This window comes from Macaca fascicularis, chromosome 6, assembly GCF_037993035.2.
Source record: "Macaca fascicularis isolate 582-1 chromosome 6, T2T-MFA8v1.1".
Taxonomy (NCBI): Eukaryota; Metazoa; Chordata; class Mammalia; order Primates; family Cercopithecidae; genus Macaca; species Macaca fascicularis.
The window spans coordinates 83,001,378-83,024,073 of NC_088380.1; the positions used below are offsets into that span (position 1 = coordinate 83,001,378).

At 39.7% G+C, this 22,696-nt stretch overlaps 1 protein-coding gene across 6 annotated transcripts in view; it reads right to left on the reverse strand.

Moving 5' to 3' along the window:
* DMGDH (dimethylglycine dehydrogenase) overlaps positions 1-22,696 on the reverse strand; it is a 71,194-nt gene that overhangs the window by 32,586 nt on the left and 15,912 nt on the right. For all 6 annotated transcript variants that reach the window (XM_073993675.1, XM_065546402.2, XM_065546401.2 and 3 more), the window contains 7 exons: positions 20,470-20,674; positions 13,568-13,816; positions 11,524-11,722; positions 3,704-3,873; positions 3,147-3,300; positions 1,287-1,452; positions 354-484 (listed from right to left, as the gene is read on the reverse strand). In XM_073993675.1, coding sequence (XP_073849776.1) covers positions 354-484; positions 1,287-1,452; positions 3,147-3,300; positions 3,704-3,873; positions 11,524-11,722; positions 13,568-13,816; positions 20,470-20,674 — 1,274 coding nt within the window. The remainder of the gene's footprint in view (positions 1-353; positions 485-1,286; positions 1,453-3,146; positions 3,301-3,703; positions 3,874-11,523; positions 11,723-13,567; positions 13,817-20,469; positions 20,675-22,696) is intronic.

Genomic DNA, 22,696 nt, shown 5'->3' on the forward strand with positions numbered 1-22,696 from the left:
CCCTTAATTCAAACCTCGGTTTCCTTATCTGACCATGGGAATCATATAAACCTTGCAATATATTAAGAGAATTTATTAAGGTAATGTCTAAAAAAGGTTCTGGTACATTGATGATGCCTAATAAATGGAAATAATATTATTAGAACCAGTAACCTATGGATGAATTACCTTTGGGAGGGGCAGAGGCCCTCACTTCTAATATTTTTGTATAAAAAACATAAAGTTTATTTGAAACCATTAGGTTTAAGAAGAAATAAAGTTGTACTTTCGAGTACTGGTAAAAAGAAAAACTCAATGTAAGATTGAGTCAATATATAATGTGTACAAAATTTTCTTACTAGGTGTGCACTTACCTAAGATCGTGAAGTTCTGATCCAGAGCCAGTAATTAAAAGAAACTCCCCAGGAGATTGGTGAGAAACAGTCAACTCAGCATACACTCGACCTTTGGGTGTTAACATGTGACTTATATTTGTAAAACCCACCTACATAAAAAAATTTTAAATTACCTTAGGATGAACTAAAAATCGCATACATCCTTTTAACACCTATTTAAATAACAACATGGGTGTTAAGAATGAAAACTATCTGACTCTTACCATTCGTATCAATTGTATGAATTATCTGTAAACCTAAACCCAACAGTAACTTGAAGTTCTCCATTTAAACAATCATTTAAAATTCTTTGTCATTTAAAAGTTATTCTTCATTTAATTGCAGAATTCAATTTTAAGTTACCATCAAAACAATTAAGCAAAGTCATAAGGTCCTTGGATGAGAATTCACTCAACAAAAATTTAAATTTGAAAATTAGCTTGTAGGCCAGGTGTGGTGGCTCATGCCTGTAATCCCAGCACTTTGGGAGGCTGAGGTGGGTGGATCACCTGAGGTCAGGAGTTCAAGACCAGCCTGGCCAACATATAGTGAAACCCTGTCTCTACTAAAAAAATACAAAAATTAACTGGGCCTGGTGGTGCATGCCTGTAGTCCCAGCTACTTGGGAAGCTGAGGCAGGAGAATCGCTTGAACCTGGGAGGAGGAGGTTACAGAGAGCCAAGATCACACCACTGCATTCCAGCCTGGGTGACAGAGCAAGACTCTGTCTCTCAAAAAGAAAGAAAATTAGCTTGTATACTTTTGGTCAGTTGAAGAGTTCTAGTGTTCTTCCAGAAATCATTAGGTGAACTAAAATAACATGTGGGTTTGGTCGGGGGGCGGGGGAAATGAGAGGATGAAGAATTAAATAGGTCAGAATCCTGGACCTTGTATCCCTACAAGGCTATTTACCTTTGGAATGACATTTGCAAAGAGATGGTCCAGTAGTCTAATGGAATCTTGGCCTTTGATATTAAACTTGCCAAACGGTGATAGGTCAGTTACCCCTACTCTTTGCATAACCTGTTTATACTCTGAGCCCACAGGCTCAAACCAGTTTGTGCGACGAAAGCTTGGCCTGAAACACAACATTTAGTGTCATGAAACAACTGCCGTTCATTTTTCAAATTACAGAATAGGGTATTTTAATAAGCCCTACTCATCTAGAAAATCCTATGGGCAGCGGGGAGTGGGACTCTGGGAGGCGGGACCATGCAACCTGAAATTCTGTTCTGCAAATCATTCATGTATGTTGGAATCTAATCTTTTAAAGTTACTCATTTATCCCTTTGACCCATTTCACAGTGAGTAAAGTGCTGATTAACTGGAAAATAAGATACAATTCATGGGCTCTCAGATCTGGAAGAGAGTTTAGAAGTCAACCAGTCTGATGGTTTTCAATCCTAGATGCATATTAGAATCATCTGGAGAGCTTTTTAAAATGGGCCTAATTATATCAGTGTCTGGGTTGGGGGGCGGGGTGGAGCTATCTGGTTCAGTGCTTCTCAAACATTAATGGGAATACAAATCACTTGCACTTGTTAAAGTCCACATTCTGAAGCAGCAGGTATGGTGTGGGACCCCACAGTCTGCATTCTCCCAGGCTCCCAGGAGATGCCTATGCTGTTGGTCCACACCTGGGGTACACAAGGATCTGGTCCCAAATCTTCATTTTTCAGAGAAAAGGCACAAAATGATTTCCAAGGCCTTTGCATTAGTTAATGACAGAGCCAGACCTGGAACAAAGGTCTCTTGACTCATTACTAAAGTTCCTTTCTGCTTTACGAAGTGGACTTCTAGTGTGGTATTTTAACTTCAGAGCAGGATGCCATGTCTGTAACATGAATTTTCAGTAGTTTAATTATTAAATGGTAGAAGAAACTTAGGCCAGATCCAATCAGCGGTAAGTGAAGAGTAGAAGTGATATATTAGAGTCATTTAGGAAAAACCAAATCAGTATTTGTCCACTAGATAATCTAGATTGGCTGCCTACAGAGCCCAAATTCATTCATCAACAATGGGTTCTCTGCTATACTTTGTACCAATTAGATCTAGTCTTAAAATAGCAAAACCTATTGTAAAAAGCAAAATGACGGCTCAAAAATAAGGATAACATAACTTCCAAATTTGCACCTTGTTTTCCCTTGGTCTGTGGATTCTCTTGAGAAAAAAATATATAATCGCTATTAATCCAAAGTACAACAATGGCAGGTAGCACTTTACCAGAACTCGGAGAACTGTTTTAGTGGCATACTTTATGTTTTCGCTTAACCTGGAATGCTATGCAAGTGATCTTTTCCCCTAATTTATCAACTGTGCATATAATTTGCATGGCTCAGTGCACACACTCTAGAATGCAGTTGCTTTGAGCGATTTCAGGATGAACAGAAAATCCCAAACCACATTTTGTGGTTATACACAACGTGATTCTATGAAGCATCCTAAAATACTGCAAACCTTTAGGAGCCAACTGAAGCCATGTGGGAATTTGGAGGGGGGTTGGAAGGTTCCTCTGAGCTTCTGATAAATGCCAAGAGGCTTCGCCAAGACTGGCTATAGGACGCGCAGGGCCACATAAGTCCTAGATGTGGGCCAGTGTCCCGTGGGCTAGACTAATGCCACCACTGCCAAAGAGTAATTTTTGTAGGACAAGGCTCAGTGCTCCTTGGAACAGGGTGGAGAAATGGAGTATAAGGGGGAATCAGCACTTTTTGCTGTCCCATTATTTCATCCCTCAGTCAGAACCACAGGCAGGTAAAGTCCTTCTCCCACCTGTATTGAGTGTCCTGGCCCAGTTTGTAGAACCAGTGTGGCTGCTCCCAGCCAGCATGGAACCCCATGGAACACTTAGACTCCAGCCTTTGGTAGAGCCCACTGACTCGTTGAGTGGGTCTCCCAGCAAACCGTTCTTCTTTAGGGTAACCAACTGAAAAAGGAAAATTGGTACTATAAATCACATATAGCCAAAACAAGATACTTTGATGGGATTCCAAGTATGGAAATACAGTACTTAAAATCCAGATGCATAAACATACATACATACATATATACATACATATGAATGATTTATGCAGAAAACAGAGCTGTCATTTATATGACTCATCAAAGAGTAAAGTAAAAATATATTTAAAATTTAAAACTAGTGAGGCATTCCACATGTTAAATATATACATCCATATACATTCCTTGTTATGTTTTAGGGGCACAATGCATTTTGGAGTCCCTAACTACCGCCATCCCAGTGAATAGAATAAAGACCATCTAAAGTCAGAGATGCTACAATTCAATTCTGTCAACACTTTGTAGACAACAGTACATTTGTACCTTACCAATATTGTTGAATCCATATGATTCTCTTGCTTTGGCCTCAGTGTACTGGGTGGTTGTCCATTTGCCATAGCGATTTGGATCCAATTCTATCAGATCAAAAGGAGGTTCTCCATGCAGGATCCAGTCACTGAGATATTTCCCTACCCCACCAGCGTGGATTATGCCATATCTTTCAAATACAGGGATAGAAAACCCATTACTAACACATGTAGTTTTCAAATGAAACATGCTCAAAATATTTTACAGGGCTTCAAAGTTGGACTGTTCTGCACTAATCAGAACACCCAAGTAACATAATCTCTACGGAACAATTTTTTCCTTAAAAGTGACATGTTTAGGCATCCAAATTAAATGTGCCTGACTTGATAGCTAGTTTATTTACAGTTTCAAGAGATGTACACCTGCAAAATAGCTCCTTATTGGGCAGGGCACAGTAGCTCACACCTATAATCCCAGCACTTTGGAAGGATCGTTTGAGACTAGGAATTTGAGACCAGCCTGGCCAACAAAGTGAGAACTCATCTCTACAAAAAAAATTTAAAAATTATCTGGGCATGGTGGCACAAGACTGTGGTTCCAGGTACACGGGTGGCTGAGGCAGGAGGATAACTTGAGCCTAGGAAGTAGATGCTGCAGTGAGCCATGTTCACACCACTGCACTCCAGCCTGGGTAATGAAGTGAGACCCTCTCTCAAAAAACAAAACAAAACAAAAAAACCACCAACAACAAACAAAATAGCTCTTTATGGGGAAAAGGCTCGATGATCCTTGACTAGTAACTAATAAGAATTTTGCTTTAGGAAAACTAAGGGTTGAAGCCAGGATGCAAACGGGCACGTGTCTGGTATCCTAACAGCCCTCCTGAGGTATGATTATCCTGACTGGTAGGAAACACGGTGGGAGAAACGCGTGTACTGTGGTGTCCCATCCATCTCTTCTCAGACTCAAGTTAGTTCTAACCTCCTTAGACAATGATCTCTGTGCAAGGAACTTGAGCCATTGTCTTAGAAACATTCAAGCAAAGAGGCCCTCACCTGAGGACTTGTGGAAAGAGGTAGAAAGGAACACTGTCTCTTGTATTTTGCAACTAATAGGCCACTTGATGGGGAAGATGGGCTTGTTTTCTATTTTCCTAAGATGATACTTTAAAATCAAGAGCATGATGTAGAAAATAAAGGGGTTTTGACATCAGAAAAGGGATCGGTTTTACATTGGCCATGTATAGTTCTACCCACTCACTCTTGTTTAATGAAGGCCTCTACCGTGGGTTCATCTGTGGTTTAAGTCAGGAGCTTTCAAGGAACTGAATGAGCAGAGAGTCAAGGGGAGAGAACCAAGAAAAGGGGATACACAAGGAGACATCAAGACACAGAAATGCTAGTATCCCAAACAACAACAACTTAGCCAGAACCACAGCTTCTAAGAGCATGGGAGGAACTTTAGCAAACATTGAAAATGTTAACTTTTCCCACAACAAGACACCTGTTTTGCTTTCATAAAAATAGTGCCTACATTTTATAGAAGACTTTCTCAAAGAGAATAAAAAAAACAGCAATTTACATTCCTTTGGGCAGTTTAATAGACATGAGGCATCCAAATTATCCACAAACAACCTCTCTAAATTTTAAGAAAGCAAGAAAAATTAATAAATATATGCTTAAAATGTTTATTAAAGTTAGCACATTCACTTAACCAGGCTCAATGCCCATATAGAACAGGTACCATTTTTGAGAGCTATATTGTTGACAAGACTTGAAGGCTTATGAAGTTCTACGAACACTGAGTGCCTCCCATTTACCAGGCAGAGTTTCCATCTAACACGTAGAAGCTGATTTACGCTTTAGCAAGTCTGTTTTAAGGAGAAAGATAAGCCCCCCACACAGAGGCTAAATAAAGTAACACAGCAGTAAAGAGTAGATGCAGGATACAAATTCACTTATCTGACCCTGGAGCACATGCTCCTTGTTATTGGACTTTTCTGTCTTCAGTGGTTCTCAATCTTTGTTGAGCCAGGACACACACTCAGAAACAGCACTGTCTGTATTTTCGCAGACTCCCAGGGCAGAGCCAGGGGTGCTTTGATTTTCTATGGCCTGGCTGCTATACCATCATGTTCTTTCCCTTTCAGCCATGCACATGAGCAAACAAATGGGCAGAGTGCTGTTATTTGGGTGGGAGTAGGGTGGAGGGGAATCCTGAATCAAATCTAATTTATTTCTAAAAAGTAAATATTTTACAAACAAGTTATCCAACCATTAACAAGCTTTACGTAAAATTCCATACAATTGAGTACTATGAACTACACATGGCCAATGTAAAACCGATCCCTTTTCTGATGTCAAAACCCCTTTATTTTCCACATCATGTTCTTGATTTTAAAGTATCATCTTAGGAAGATAGAAAACATCTCTGGAGAATCCCTGGCTCAGTAGCTAAAAGTATAAAAGCGTGGGGAAAAGATCTGGGTATGATTCTTATTCTGCCACTGTTAGCTGGGTGACCTTGGGCAAGTTATGTAACCACCCTGCGCTTCATTCTTCCGTGCACACTTTCTTTATGGTGCTGGCGGAGAATTAATTGCCAAGGCATTTAAAAGCACTTAGTACACTGCAAGGCACATAGTGGGCAAAGAATACATGGTGGCTATTGGGCCCTTGTATGACCAGTTGAAAGGATTTTAATAAGGAAGTAAGGTGTGAAGTGAAAGTAGAAGGGAACTTAAAGAGGAGAGGACAGTTAGGTTCTTCTTCTGTCTCTAGCATTAATCTGCAGAATTCCAGATTCTTCTCCATGGCCCTAGGCTGCTATGCTTTTTGAGTGTTTGTATCTGCTTTTTATAACTCTGTTAAATGACTGGATGTTGCATCTTATAGCACTCTCCCCTCTTTAACTTTGCTGTTTATAATCTGTTCTAACCCAAGAAAATCAGATTCAATTAAATACAATTCATAAGACATTTTTTGGGCACTGTGTTAGTCACCTAGAAGCAGAAAAACTTGTTGGAATTGTGAGTAAACAAATGTCCAAAGTAAAATAGCTCTGGCTGAGGATATTCTGTGAGTAAGGTAAATGGGCACTGGCACATATGTAAGCAGTTTGCAAACACCTACTTCCCTGAACTGGCTGTACCAAGAATTACAGATAATACTACAATAAAATACAGATTCCTGGGTCCCCTCTCCAGACCACTAAATCAGAATCTACAGGAGTAGTATCTGGAAATCTGTTTGTTTGCTTGTTTGTTTTGATTCAACACATCTTTCATGGCGCTATAGACTGAGTGTTTGTATCCTCCCATAATGCATCTGTTGAAGCCCTAATCCCCAGTGTAATGGTATTTAGAGATGGGGCCTTTGGGAAGTACTTAGGGTTAAATGAGGTCGTGAGGGTGGGGCCCTCATGATAGGATTAGTGTCCTTCTATGAAGAGACACCAGAGAGCTTCCTCTCTCTCCACACACACACCCACCCACCAAGGAAAAGCCACATGAGCACATAGCCAGAAGGTGGCCATCTGCAAGCCAGGAAGAGAGCCCTCACCAGAACTCTGCCATGATAGCAGAGTCCCTGATCTCAGACCTCCAGCCTCCGGAACATGAGGTCCCAGACCTCCAGCCTCTGGAACTGTGAGAAAGTAAATTTCTGTTGTTTAAATCACCCAGTCTCTGGTACTTTGTTATGGCAGCCCAAGCAGACTAAGCCACATGGGTTCTAGTGACAAATAATAGGAATTTCACAGATGAGAGGTATAGGAGATAAAAAACATTCATGTGACTAACCACATGGTCAAGACTCTGCTTTTTAACATGTTCCTCAGATTATTCTGCTCCTCACCCAGGTATAGGAACCACTGGCCTCCAGAACCATGGAATGAGTGTACTGATATAAGCCAGGAGGGGCAGCTAATGGGGGTATTCCGTTATATTACATAAGAAATATCTTAGAAAACTCAACTTTAGGTAAGGGGAAGGCTTTTTTTGTTTAGACCAAACCTGTCAAAGACAGGGAGGCACTTTGCCCACCCCCACTCCCACCTGTTATCTTCTCCACCCACCTCCCAGTATCCATGACCTGAGAAAATTAGCCAGAGCAATCGGGGGGGAGTCTGACATCAGTCACATGCAAACAGATATGATTTCTAGGTTATAAGTAACTTGTTCTAGAGGAAGCAATTTTCTACTTTCCTTAGCAATTAGTTAATAGGTGTTCCATATGAGATCAGTGATTCTATCTGCTCAGAACATGCCTTACAGTCAATGATCTTCAATTTCTATTATTTAATACTAAAATTCAATTGGAATATCAAAGAGAATAAAATACTTAGGAATAAATTTAACAAAAGACGTGCAAAACTTTTACTCTGAAAACTACAAAACATTGTTTAAAGAAATTTTAAAGGACCTAAGTAAATGGAAAGACATTTCATGTTCATGGATCAGAATACTTAACATTGTTCAGATCTCAATAGTCCCCAAATTGATCTACAGATTCAATGCAATCTCTATCAAAATCTCAGCTGGCTTCTTTGCATAAATTGACAAACTGGTCCTAAAATTTTTGGGACTTCCAGCCAAAACAATCTTGAAAAAGAACAAAGTTGGAGGATTCACACTTCCTAATTTCAGAAATTACTACAAAGCTAGTAACTTCTAGTAACAGTAATTAAGAGAGGGTCAGCTGGGTGTGGTGGCTGATGCCTGAAATCCCAGCACTTTGCGGGGCCGAGGTGGGTGGATCACTTGAGGTCAGGAGTTTGAGACCAGCCTGGCCAGCATGGCAAAACCCCATCTCTACTAAAAATACAAAAATTGGCCATGTATGGTAGTACGTGCTTGTAATCCCAGCTATTTGGGAGGCTGAACTAGGAGAATTGCTTGAATCTGGGAGGTAGAGGTTGCAGTGAGACAAGATTGTGCCATTACCTGGGCAGCAGAGCGAGACTCCGTCTCAAAAATAAATAAATAAATAAATACATACATACATACATAAATAAATAAAAGACAGTGTAGTAGTCACATAAAAATAGACACAGATGAAGGAGCAGAATTGAGAATCTAGAAATCAACCCATACATCTATGGTCAATTTATTCTTTATACAGATGATGTGGTATAATAAAAATTAAATATTTGGTCTTTGTCCCCAGTTCCTGACACAGGGTTCATAAAACATTTGAGATTTACTCTTTTTTGAATGTTAATGAGATAGGTCTTGTGGAGAGAGGACAGCAGCCCTAGGTAGCTTCAGGTTGGGGGCTGGTTGCGAGAAAACCACGTGATTAGAGATTTAGAACTTTCAGTCTCACTCCGTACTCCAACCTCCAGGGAGTGGAGAAGGGATATTGAGTTCAGTCACCAATAATAGTTTAATCAATCATGCCTACATAATGAAACCGCCATAAAGACCTAGACATGGGGTTCAGAGAGCTTCTGGGTTGGTGAACACAGTGATGGGCTAGGAAGGCGCCTGGAAAGGGTCTGGGGGCACTGCACCACCCACCTCTAACCCCTCACATTTTGCTCTATGTATCTCTTCCGTTTGGCTACTCCTGAGCTGTATCCTTTATAATAAAAGAGTAAACATAAGTATTTTCCTGAGTTCTGTGATTGGTTCCAGAAAAGTATCAAATCTGAGGAGAGGGTTGTGGGAACACCCAGTTGGTCAGAAGTATGGGTGTCTCCCACGACTTGAGACTGGTGTCTGAAGTGAGAGCGGTCTTGTGGAACAGATCCTGTAACCTGTGGGGTCTATGTTAATTCCAGGAGCTGGTGTCAGAATTGAATGGAATTGTTGGACACCCAGTTAGTACTGGAGAATTGGAGAACTGGTTGTTGGTGTTGGAAAGTACCGCACGTTTGGTATGAGAAAAGGAATCAGAAAAAAGACATTACAGATGCCAGCATAATTCAATGAGGACAGAATAGTCTTTTCAATGAATAGTTCTGGGACAACTGGCTATACATATGAAAAGACTGAAGTTGGACACCTACCTCATGTCATATACAAGAATTAACTCAAAACTGATCACAGACCTAAATGCAAAAGCTAAAACTATAAAACTCTTAGAAGAAAACATAGGTTTAAATCTTCACGAACTTGGATTAGACAATGGTTACTTGTATATGACACCAAAAGTACATGTGAACCAAGAAAAAATACGTATTCTAGACTTCATCAAAATTAAAAACTTTTGTATTTCATTGGACACCATCAAGAAAGTAAAAAAACAACCCACAGAATGGGAGAAAAGTTCTGCAAATCATGTACCTGATAAGGTTCTTGTATCTAGAATATATAAAGAACTTCCACAATGAAACAATAAAAAGACAAATTAACCAATTATGAAAATGGCAAAGGATATGAATAGACATTTCTCCAAAGAAGATATATGAGTAATGTGCAGGAGAAGCACTCCTACTTCCACATGCCTGCATATGGACTCTATAAGTGATTATATAAGCCCTCAATTACATTATAACTCCCCATCCCAAATCTCCATCTGACTTTCTCCCTCTGGATGTCCCATGTACCTAATTAACACTTCAAGCTCAACCCATCAAAAATGGAACTCATTATTTTCTTGGCTCTCTCTCCATGGCTCTAACATATAGACGGTGGTCAAGTTAGAAAAGTTGCCATCATTTACCATTTTCCCCTTTCCCTTCAATATCTTATGGAATGATCACCAAATCTAGATAATTTTATCTCCCATCTCTGTCTTCACTGCTGCTACCTTAGTGGAGACCCCAGCCTCTCTACTGGATCAGCAGAGCTGTGCCTCAGGCAACCTTCCAGCTCTGGTCAGACCTCACTGCCTTGTTGTCAGCTGTGTTCCAATGCCTAGCCCTAGGCCTGGCACAGAGCTAGCAGTTATTAAATATTAGTTGAATAAATGGCCAAATAAAATGGGGAAGAAAAATAGAATATTAGAAGCTGTGATATGATAGTTGAGTGGGCTTGACATCAATATTCACCAAATTAATGGAACAAATATCAGAAATGAAACATCAAAGAGGCAATGGAGTCATAAATGGGAAGAAACCTGAGGAATTATAAAGAAACAAATCATGTTGGACAAACATGAATTATGGTGAAAAATGCAGCGGATATATTATACATTTGATATTTTGAATTATCTTTGTCACATTGTGTTATGAAAACATCCTTGTAAAACTGGAGCAAATTGACTATCTGAAGATACACAGCATCAAATGAGATACAATTAATGGAAATGGCAGGAAATATGCAAAGAGAAAGCTCCAGGAAGCCGGGCATGGTGGCTCATGCCTGTAATCCCAGCACTTTGGGAGACTGAGGCAGGCAGATTGCCTGAGGTCAGGAGTTCGAGACCAGCCTGGGCAACATGGTGAAACCCTGTCTCTACTAAAAAAATGCAAAAAGTTAGCAGGCGTGATGCTGGATGCCTGTAATCCCAGCTACTGAGGAGGCTGAGGCAGGAGAATTGCTTGAACCTGGGAAGCAGAAGTCGCAGTGAGCCAAGATCACACCACTGTACTCCAACCTGGACAATGAGAGAAAAACTCCATCTCAAAAAAAAAAGAGAAAGCTCCAGGAAATCATTGCCCTTCTGTGTTCCAGGAAATAATTGCCCTTCTTTAAAACATATACAAGTGCTTGAACCAGTAGTTTTTATTCATTGTATGAATCCTTGGTCATGAAAGGGAAAAAACTCTCTGGGTCTCTCTCTGTTTCTCTCTCTCAGCCTCCCACATTTCCCTTTCGCATCCTGAGAATATGGAACTAGATTTAGCTAAAATAAGTGATTCTACAATAAATGTTGAATTACATGAAGATACTTACCCAAAGCCTATAGCCACCCAGTAGTTTCTGACTCCCTGATGGGGCCCCACCATAGGCAGAATGTCAGGAGAATACGTGATAGGACCATTGATGACATTGATGATGTCAGCCTTTTTCAAGACAGGAACCATTTCCATGGCAGCTTCAATGTGTTCCATGATTCGATCTAGATCAGACTCAAAGAGTTCCTTTCCAAAACCTAAAAAGATTTGCCCTTTGTGGTCAGGATGCCATAGCTGAGCTGACAAGTCCTGTAAAGTGATTTAAGCCTCTGACATGGCCTATATTTTAAAATGGCCTGTTGGGAAAGTACTGCCATATTTTGTTAAAGTCTAAACTTGATATTCACTATCAACAGATGAGTATCCATTTATATTACTGAAAACAATGTTATTGTTCTTGAAACAAAATCATAAAAGTTAACCTTTAATTAATAGAAAATTTAAATGTATGAATAATATAGTTTCTGATATTTAATCCAATCACAGTTTTTTTTTTTTTAAACATGACTTGGCTTGTCAAGAGAGATCGTTATGCTTCAATTAACCATAAGAACTTATTTTATCCCCCGAGATGAGGGCAAATGGGAGTTTACAGAGTCATGGTAGAATACTGGAAAAAGTGGAACACTGCTCCAGGATCTAAGATGATAGATTTTAGACCTCTTTTAACTCTCCTTTCAGCAGGGAAGGAATGGCCTGGAGGCCTCCTTCCTCCAGCCTGCCCCCACACACATCCAAGGGCTAGAGTTCTGAAAAGAGGCAGGGTCTTGAAGCACAATCCTCCTCTTGTCCTAAAAGTCACTGTGATTACAGGCAGGGCCACAGATGAGCTTCTAAAAGAATGTCTCCACCAACACTGGTGATTTTTCCACATAGCAGCCAGCCAGCTTCTTGCCCTTCCTGGGGACTGCAGGTAGGGTCAGCCTCATGGAAGCCTGCACACCATCAGGGTTAACTAGCACACATGGGTACCCATGCTCACCAACAGCTAACAATGCAGCTCTCCCTCCAAACGGCATTATTTAATTATTTGTTCAAGATTTATTTGAAGGAGAAGCTGCCAGCATGAGGGAACAGCAGAGAGGGAGGCTTTTAGTGGTGTTTCAACCCTCCCTGTGGGATCGGGAGCAATTCCGCTCAGGCCCAAATGTGCAGAGCCCATTCAGCACAACCAAAGCCCTGAAACCAGCTGGCCTAACTTCTGTGAAAGGCAGTTTAGTGATCATTTGCTATTATTTGGGCCTACGCTTTGAGGAGTAGAATGGAGGGATTCATTTCCTATCTCAAGAAGCTTATCAAAGTATAATTTTAGGAAGTACCATTTCCTACATTTCTTTATATTCCCTGTAATATTTCAGTCCCCAGTGATTTTGTAGCTCTTTTTATAGATTAAAACCTGAGATACCTCCTTAGATGACCCAATCTTCAATCTGGCTCTGTGGAAGTATTTCATGAAAAGCAAAAACAGACCCATCTCCCTTAAAGAACTTGAAAGAGAAACTGTAGTATCCCCTGCTTTGGCATAGAGGCACAAACCTTTTCCATATCCATTTACGTAGCATGGGAAGTACTCTGTTTACAGTACCAAAAACCCTGCTCTGTTATAGACTCTCAGGTTTTCATTCTTAGTAGGATGGATATCTGGCCTCTGATATCAGTTGTGTTTCCAGCTGTAAAAGCACAATAGCAACTATATTCAAATCTTGAAAGTAGACCAAGCTGGCAGTGGATTAAGGAAAAAAATGGGGAGGCAGGAGGTTGTGTGGGCAGGTAAAAATGTATCTGGAACCTTTCAAAGCAACTAGAAATGTTTCTTCAGCTTCTCTAACATCAGCTACATCTTTCTTCCCCCCGACTCCCTGCTGTGATTGTTCAAAGGGATATGAGAACAGAGCCCACCTCAAACCCATCACCTCCAATGTCCCAGGTATCTGAATTAGTCTAGAATTATGCTGTTGTCTTATTCTACAGCCATCCCCCAGTCATGGAGAGGATGAACCATTCGTGTCTGACCAGCACACACTTTTATTTGCTAAACTCACCTGGAGGAACTCCATTGGTGACCCAGGAGTCCTGAACTTTCATTTTCTCCTGACTTTCATATGGACCAAACAAAAGCCCATCCCTTTCCTGTCGGAGATAGTATGATCCTTCCAGGTCACGGAGCACAGGGAGTTCTCGTTTCAAAGCTTTCACTTCAGGTATAGTCGATGTAACAACATATTGATGTTGAACCGGAATGAGAGGATGTTCTAGTCCAATCATTTTACCTACTTCACGAGCCCAAAATCCTTAAACAAAAAAATCATTTAAAAGTGTCAGCACATATATAAATACACAACTGACACTCACATAACAATTTATATTAGAATAAAATGTTTAAAAGGCTTAAGTACTCATGGCAAAGTCTAATAAATGTCATAACCATCTTTAAACTTTTTGTCATTGCAAAACTGAATGGGGAAAGAGAAGACAATACTTTGCATTGCCCAGAGATTCGAAGATATCTGTGATCTAGGGGAACTCCATTCCTGAAAATGTTGTTACCCACAAGCAAAGGTAGGCAGGAAAAAAATTTAAAAAATTTATTTGAAAGAAAAAACAAACAACCCAAATATACAACATGTACAAATGTCAATAAGAAGCACTGTTACAGACTGCCCCTATTTGTGGACAGGGACAGTCAGGAAAAGGAAGAGGCCCCCATGTTGCTGTGACCAACCTAATACATAATGATATACCTAAGAAAGCCCTACAAGCCAACTCTTCTATCCTCTAAGCCCTATTCTCCCCAAATTGTTGATGCCTAAAATTCCAAAAATACAAGATTGTTCTGTTGAGTTAAAATTTGAAAATGGTGCATACTTTGGGAGAGAAACCACATTAAGTTTTATCTGTTGTTTTAAAAGTTTAGTTTGAATAAGATCCTTTATTGTAAAGGCACAAAAGCACCAGAAGTCAAAACTAGGTAGAAAGAGAAGCCACAAGAAAGGGGAGATTGGTCTCATAAGTAGGCGGGGAGTTCCCTAGACAAATGTTTCCCACTTCACTGTTAGCACAAAGATTGCCTTATTTGTGGAGGTGAACGTTACTTTTTTCATTTGCAAAAGATAGAACTGGATAATCGTGGCTGAAAGGACCCTGGATTATTTCCCATGCTGACCCTTCAGTACACAGATGTAGGAGCTAAAGGCTAGTAGGGTAAGACATGCCCAAGGCCACACTGGACATCCTGTAATCATCACATCTTATTGGTTTTTCTTGCTGCAGACTTTATTTTTAAAATCCAAGGCACCTTCACTGTATAAAGGGATTTTATAATCTAAAATAATAAAAATGCTTATTATTTGGCAAGGATATGGTGTTGACTGACCATCATTAGATGATCTGGGGGCAGGGAGTTCTATTTGCTTGTTTGTTTCATAATAATTTTGAGTGATCATTGAAATGATTACATGATCCTATTTATTTCTTTAGGGGTTGCACAATAAGTTTTTAACCATTACTGTCTCTGCTGTTTTTCTGAATCTAATAAGGAGTCCTGAAGTCTCTATCATTATGAGGTTCCAAGCTAGACAGAGAATCATCAATTATGAATCAGTCTGGGAACCTAGATTATGTACGTGTGTGTGTAAATTTATTTCCTTGTAACCATCTAAACCGTTCCTTTGCATTCTATTGTTTTGTTTGTTGCAATGGCTAAGTTGGTCACACTTGTATAATAAATCCAGAAATGGGTACCCATTTGCAAGCCAGAAATCTAACTGTGGGCATCGGAGCTATTTGCCAGTGTTGTTTTGTTTTGTTTTTTGAGACAGAGTCTCGCTCTGTTGTATAGGCTGGAGTGAAGTGGCACGATCTTGGCTTACTACAACCTCTGCCTCCTGGGTTCAAGCCATTCTCCTGCCTCAGCCTCCTGAGTAACTGGGATTACAGGCCTCCACCATCACGCCTGACTAATTTTTGTATTTTTAATAGAGATGGGATTTCACCATTTTGACCAGGCTGATCTCGAACTCCTGACCTCAGGTAATCCACTGCCTCCAGCTCCCAAAGTGCTGGGATCATAGGTGTGAGCCACCACACCTGGCCTGTTTTGTTTTGTTTTTGAGACATGGTCTCACTCTGTCGTCCACGCTGCAATGGAGGGCAGTGGTGCAACCATAACACACTGCAGCCTCGACTTCCCAGGCTCAGGTGATCCTCTCATCTCAGCCTCCTGAGTAGATGGGACTATAGGCACATATCACCACGCCTGGCTAATTTTGTACCTTTTATGGAGACAGGGTTTTGCCATGTTGCCCAGGCTGGTCTTGAACTCCTGGGCTCAAGCAACCTGCCCAACTCAGTCTCCCCAAGTACAGGCGTGTTGGTCTTTTAGTAATTTTGAGACTTACTCTTGCTAGTAGGAAGATGTGAATTACCAATGTCTGGACTGTGTACGAAAATATAGCAAAGCCACATATTCTAGTTATGTACACTAGAACAATTTTTGAATATACAAAAATCAAAATATTTAGCCTAGCAATTCAAACTGCTACAATATCCTCGATATATTTGTTTCAATTAAAAACATAAATTGAAAAAAATAAATTCTGTCCTATTCAAACATATTTATGAATTTCTGAGTCCAATTGCTTGCTTATTAATGCACTTCATCATTAATATAAACTGGAAATGTATGCAGAAGTATCATATCACTATATTACTTCAAATCCCATAGCAAGCTGTTTTACCCATAGACATCTATGGGGCTGGTGTCTTTAGCATTCTCTTCTTCCATACATCAATCAAATTAACCTAAATCTAGCTCGAGTTACACTTCAACTCCTGCCTGATCACCCACCCACTAAGTCCAAGGGAAGAGAGACAAGTGTGGAAGATTCATTCTAAAATCTACCATTATCACCTGAAAAACAACTGAAGAGAAGAGTCAATTAAAAATGACTACTGGAAATGGCTTCCAGTTTTTAAAAATGCAGTAATTAATAAAAATGAGGTTAAAATGCAGGCTGAAGGTTCACGGACAAGTTTACACCTACTAGATGGTTTATATGATGACAATGATGGCCTCATGCTTTGATGCAGAGTATCAGACACAATTAAGCAAGTCTTTTTGGCTGAACACTGAGTTTCATGTGAGCACAAATCAATCACATTTCTGATTTGCCATGTTAGGAAAACTCTTAAGTAAATTTTACAAAGTTATCTCAGATTTAATAAGTCAATTGGAAATGAGATCAAGAGAAACGTTCAACACCATGTGGAGAAAAAGCCTGCATCATAATAACTAGTACCCGCCCGCGTCCCTGAGCTGCACCTGAGGGAAAGGGTAGAGTGAAGCCAATTTGGAAAGCTTCAGTAACTAAAGGCAAGTTAGACTACTGCCCATCAAGAGGTCGGAAGCATCAGAAACTTCCCCAGTTCTGCTAGCTCAGAATACAGTCATTATATTCTCTCTCCTGTAGAAACACCTACACAATAGTGTTTCTTTAAAGATTTTCTTGCAGATCATCTGGTACAGACAGTATAGTACCTGGAGTAGTTATTTAAAATGCAGCTTCTGAGAACCTACCCAGACCACCTGAATTAGAATCTTTTTGAAGCTTGGGAAACTTCCCGAGGTGATTCTTATGCACACTAGCTTGATAACCAAGCTCTTTGGGAAGTCAACTTACCAGCAGAATCAGTGCTGGATTCTGCACCCACTCTGCTAGTAAATTGGAAAAGAAAGCAGTTGAGCAGTCTTAAATCTGGTACCAAGAAGCTATCATAACCTGATGCTAGTGTCTCCCAGACTAGGGCATGGAATATGAAGGAAATAATTGCAATGATCATAATAATTACCTAATTTTTTTACTGCTTTCTACCTGGTGAGCCCTGTGCTGGGTACTTTACATTATTAGCTTATTTACGACCCATAATAACTTTTCAAGATGGGAGATATTATCCCCATTTTACACATAAGTAACTTACCCAGGTCACTTAGTTGGCAATGTGTATGTCTCTGGGCCACAGAGCACCACTGCCATGGACAATGCCAGAAACACATCAGCTGACAAATTTTTACTCTTAGACTTTCTTTTTATGGATACCCTGCAGACCCAGCAGCCTTTACATCTTTTTCACTTTGGTTGTATTTCTAAGTCCATATCCTGGTTCCTTTAATCAGATTTCAGTGCTGGTCTGAGGGCCTTGCCCGAATTTGGGAGATACCCTGGTCACACTGAGAAACTGTGGGAAACATTCCACCAGCCACACACTCTCCACTCATTTTATTATAGCATGATGCCTACTGCAGATGGTTGCTTTTATTCATAAAATTGATCTTTGTTAGCTTCAGTTCTAGAAGGGAGCATATGCAAACTTTTGTTCCCAATTACTGAGGCTTACCCTTTGGGGGATCTTCTATGCTTTAAATGAAGATTTTTTGAAAACAGACTTACAGATAATTAAACACACACACACACATACACACCCCTCCACACCTCCTGTGGACTGCTAATATGTAATCAGTTAGATTTTCTTGGTAACTTTTACCCAGTGGAAGAAAAGAGATGGAAGAGAAAAAGAAAAAATAAAAAAAAAGATTAGGGAGCAGAGGTCTGATCTGAATGAGATAAAGAATTGAGATAAGTTACTTCCCACAAGTTTCAGCAAGGAGGTGCCTGGAGTTACTAGGAAAAGGGAGTGGAAGTGGATAGGCAAAAAGCACAAGAACAAAGGAAAAAGGGAGACATTACCACTCCATGCAGGGCCACTCTGTCCTAATTCCAGGGACTTGTTTTCCAGGCCAGCATGAGACAGCTGTTCTCAAGGACCTCCTTTCCCTGCCCTCCTGTACCCCATCACCCCACAAGATTTCACAGCTGCAGAGAAAGCTTCATCTGGTAACTAGTGTTAAGGGTTTAGGTCAGATCTCTTTGGAGATCATTCGGTCTTCCTCTTCAGTGATTCCTTATTTGTTACAGTATGTGGTTTAGAAAAAAAAATGTATTACAATGACAACTCATTATGTTTGTATGTTGATCCATTTTAGGAAAACAATGGATGTGTTAAATTAAGGTCTTCTATGTTATTTCTCAAAATGTCAATCAGGAATGTATGATTGCCTAAAGTACTGTGTTGAGAAAAATGGTGGGGCTTTGTCCAAACACATCTGAAATGAGTGCAGTGATGATTAGCAATGTCTGCCACAGGTGCTGGATGTGGAAGTCTCAGTATGTTACTTTAGTATTTGCTATCATGATGAAAACAGTCAAATGTTTTTAGGGCCTGAATTCATGAGACTATAGAAAAAGTTGCAAAATTACAAAGAATCCTTGCTACTTAGAAAAAAGTCTGAATTATTTCATTGCCTTAAGTTTTCTGACAGAATTTAGACCAGAGATTCCTAACGACATTAAGAGAGTATAGTGTCAGACTGGAGGGAAAGTGAGGCTCAAAAACAATGCAATGTTGTATTGTACCACTGCTCTTACTTTTTAGGCAAGTTATTTAATATTATTGCCAATTTCAAATTATATTAAGAAAGCATGATATTTTATTGCTTTTCAAATAGGAGGCATGGTAAGAGAATTCGGAAATAACTAATTTAGACTTAAATATTGAAGACATGACTTTGTCTCTAGGACCACCAAAAATGCTTTGTTAAAAGTAGTATCAATTGGCTGGACACTGTGGCTCACTCCTGTAATCCCAGAACTTTTGGAGGCCGAGGCAGGTGAATCACCTGAGGTCAGGAGTTTGAGACCAGCCTGGGCAACATGGTGAAACCCCGCCTCTACTAAAAATACAAAAATTAGCATGGTGGCAGGTGCCTGTAATCCCTGCCACTCAGGAGGCTGAGACAGGAGAATCGCTTGAAACCGGGAGGTGGAGGTTGCAGTGAGCCGAGATTGCACCGTTGCACGCCAGCCTGGGGCACAAGAGCAAAACTTCGTCTCAAAAAAATATATATATAATACATATATGTATATCAAAAGTTACAATACAGAGAAAAGAATCATAAGGGTATGGGTTCTGGCTTGTCCTCATGGGATATCATTTGATCAGATAAATAATAAAGATTATTTGCATTCTCAAAGAAAATCAGTCACTGCCTCATGCTTATTTTAAGTTTTAAAGTAAACATTATAAACCGTAGGAAAATATAGACTATTATCCCAGTTTAGACTGCACAAGCATTTTCACTGTAATTTATTTTGCATGTGTGATAGTTGAAAATGACTTGACATGCAATCCACCTATTCGAAAGTGTATTAACTCAAGAATCAAAAGGCCAGATCCCAGTCCTGGCTCTGACATAACGATCAGTGGCCACTTGGCCAAGTAACATGACCCTTTTGGACCTTGCCTCTGCAAATGAAAATAAGTGTGTTGTTGGATTATCCCAAATATCCCTTTTGGCTTCACTACTCTGAGTCCAAACTGTAACAGAACAACCAAAAGAGAAGATTATGAAATACGTTTAATAATGTTCTAGAAGGAAAAGAGTTTAAAAACTTTTTCAACTAGAGTCAAAAGTCATCAGAAATGGGTAAGAGAGAACCCAAATGAGCAAATCTGCCCTAAAAAGCAAACTGGACACAAAAAGGATGCTTATGAACTTCAACACTAGAATTTGGTTATTCATATACAGAAACAGTGAACACAGGAAGGAAAAAGCAGCATAATTTGGAAAAACACAATCTGGAGCAAAATAAAATGCAGAATGGAGGAAATAAGCAACTTTTTATGGATAACCAAGGACAGAGTGTTAGCGCATCCACCAAGAGCAAAGTGATGGAGGGAGGGCTTTGTCACTTAGAAACAGACAAAATGTTTAATTTGGGAGCATCACAGTGCTTCATGACAACATCCATAGTATGCAACATTATGGCTAAATATCTTCTTTCTTTGGCACTTAAAAAAACAGAAATTTCAAAAAAAAGGATATGCTTACCTGCAGCATTCACAATTCTATTTGCTCTCATAGACCCCTGTGGTGTTTCAACGTCCCATGTTCCATCTGACCTGGCTTTCAGAGAAGTTACTGGTGCAGGATATTTTAAAAGGGCACCATATTTCCTAGCCCCAGCAGCCAGGGCCATAGTTAGAGAATAAGGATCAATGTGACCATCTCCAGGATTATACAATCCAGCTAAAACCTAAATCAATCATAGCAGAGTCAATATACAAACAAATATATACTTATTACTCAGTAAAAAATATATCCTGCTAGCAAATGTTTAGTAAAACTGGACATTAAAATTGTTTCTTGATCTGGAAAGTAACTGAGTCCCTGAAGACTTCATGAAAAAGCCACCATTCAAGTCCTGGACTGCTGAAAAGAAAGAGAAATAAACCTCTTTCTTGTTTACACCTTATTTTGGTTTCTGACATTTGAAGCCAAATCTAATTCCAATTGATATATCAATTATAATTTATATTTAATTGTTTAATACTGTTAATAAATTACATGTTAAATAATATATCTGGTGTCAGGAAATTTATGTTCGATTCAATAATTCAGCAATTAATTACTGAATATCTACTTTGTTTTAGGCCTTCAGACAAGGTACTGTGGGGAGAACAAAGAAGAATGAAACTCAGATGGAATAGGTTCATAGAATGATCAGTGAAATATTAAATATAGGTCTCATCTATTCAACAAAAATTGGCTGAGCACCAAATACAAGCAAGAAGCTTTTGTCAAATGTCTTTTCTGTATCTATTGACATAATTGTGTAGTTTGTCCTTTATTCTATTAATGTGGTATTGTTCCATTGATTAATTTTTAGATGTTAAACCAACCCTGCATTCCTGGAATACATTCCATTTAGTCATACTGTATAATCTGTTTTATATGTTGCTGAATTCAGTTTGCTAGTATTTTGTTGACGATTTTTGTATCTATGTTCAAAATGGATACCAGTCTTTCTTTTTGGGGGGATGCATTTGTCTGATTTTGTTATCAGGACAATACTGGTCTCATAGAATGAGTTGAGAGGCATTCACTTTTCTTCTATTTTGGAGGAGGTTGAGAGAGATTGGTATTAAGTCTTCTCTAAATATCTGGTAAAATTAACTAGTGAAGTCATCCAGGCCTGGGGTTTTCTTTGTGGGAAGTTTTTGATTATGAATTCAATCCTTTCATTTATTATAGGTCTTGCGCAAGGGACTTTCTATTTTAAGGGAATTCACATTTCTAAAGACTTCCAAATGTCACACAGGTGTTTTATAATGGATATGACCTCATTGTAGTGATCCCACATCCATTTGGTTTGGTACCCTCTCCCAGATGCAGAGAATACCCTTCACACATATTCCCATTGCTTAATGAATGCCTTTGAGAAAAATTCATGATAGTGAGGAGTTCCAGCAAAGCATTCAAGATTGACATATAAACAAATATAAGTATATCCTTACTGGTAGTGGAGGTAAAATTTCAATGCAGACAATGCAGTGCAACACCAATCTGCCATCACACTGGTATCACACACAATTACAGACAAGGGAGTGCCAGCAGCCTGTGAAGACTCGCAAAGGCAAACAACCCTAGTGCCCAGGTCAATGATATGAACCTTCAGAGATTGGAACCACTGCAGTGGTCACCAGCAGGGAAATAAGCATGTGTTTCCCCAACAGCCCCATCTGATACACTTGGGCAGTATGTATAATGCAAGGGAGTCAGAGAGCCTGGGTTCAAATCTCCACTCCAGCTCTTTCCAGTGAATGAGCTTGGGTTCACTATGTAAACTGTCTAAGCTAAAATTTCTTGTTTAACAATAATATATACCACATAACACAGATATAGATATAATTTTTTAATTTTTATTTTTTAAATTTTAGAGACATGCTGTCACTTCATTCCCTAGGCTGGAGTACAGTAATGTAATCATAGCTCACTATAACCTCAAACTCCTAGGCTCAAGAGATCCTCTTGCCTCAGCCTCCCAAGTAGTTAGGACTACAGATGGAGTCCTACTACCCCACAGTCAGCTAATTGTGTGTGTGTGTGTTTGTAGAAACAAGGTCTCTGTATGTTGCCTAGGCTGACCTTGAACTCCTGGCCTCAAGCAATCCCCCCACCTTGGCCTTCCCACATGCTGGGATAGAAGGAGTGAGCCATGGCATCTGGCCTGCCTCATACTATTATTGTGATGATTACATGAAATTATGCATGTAAG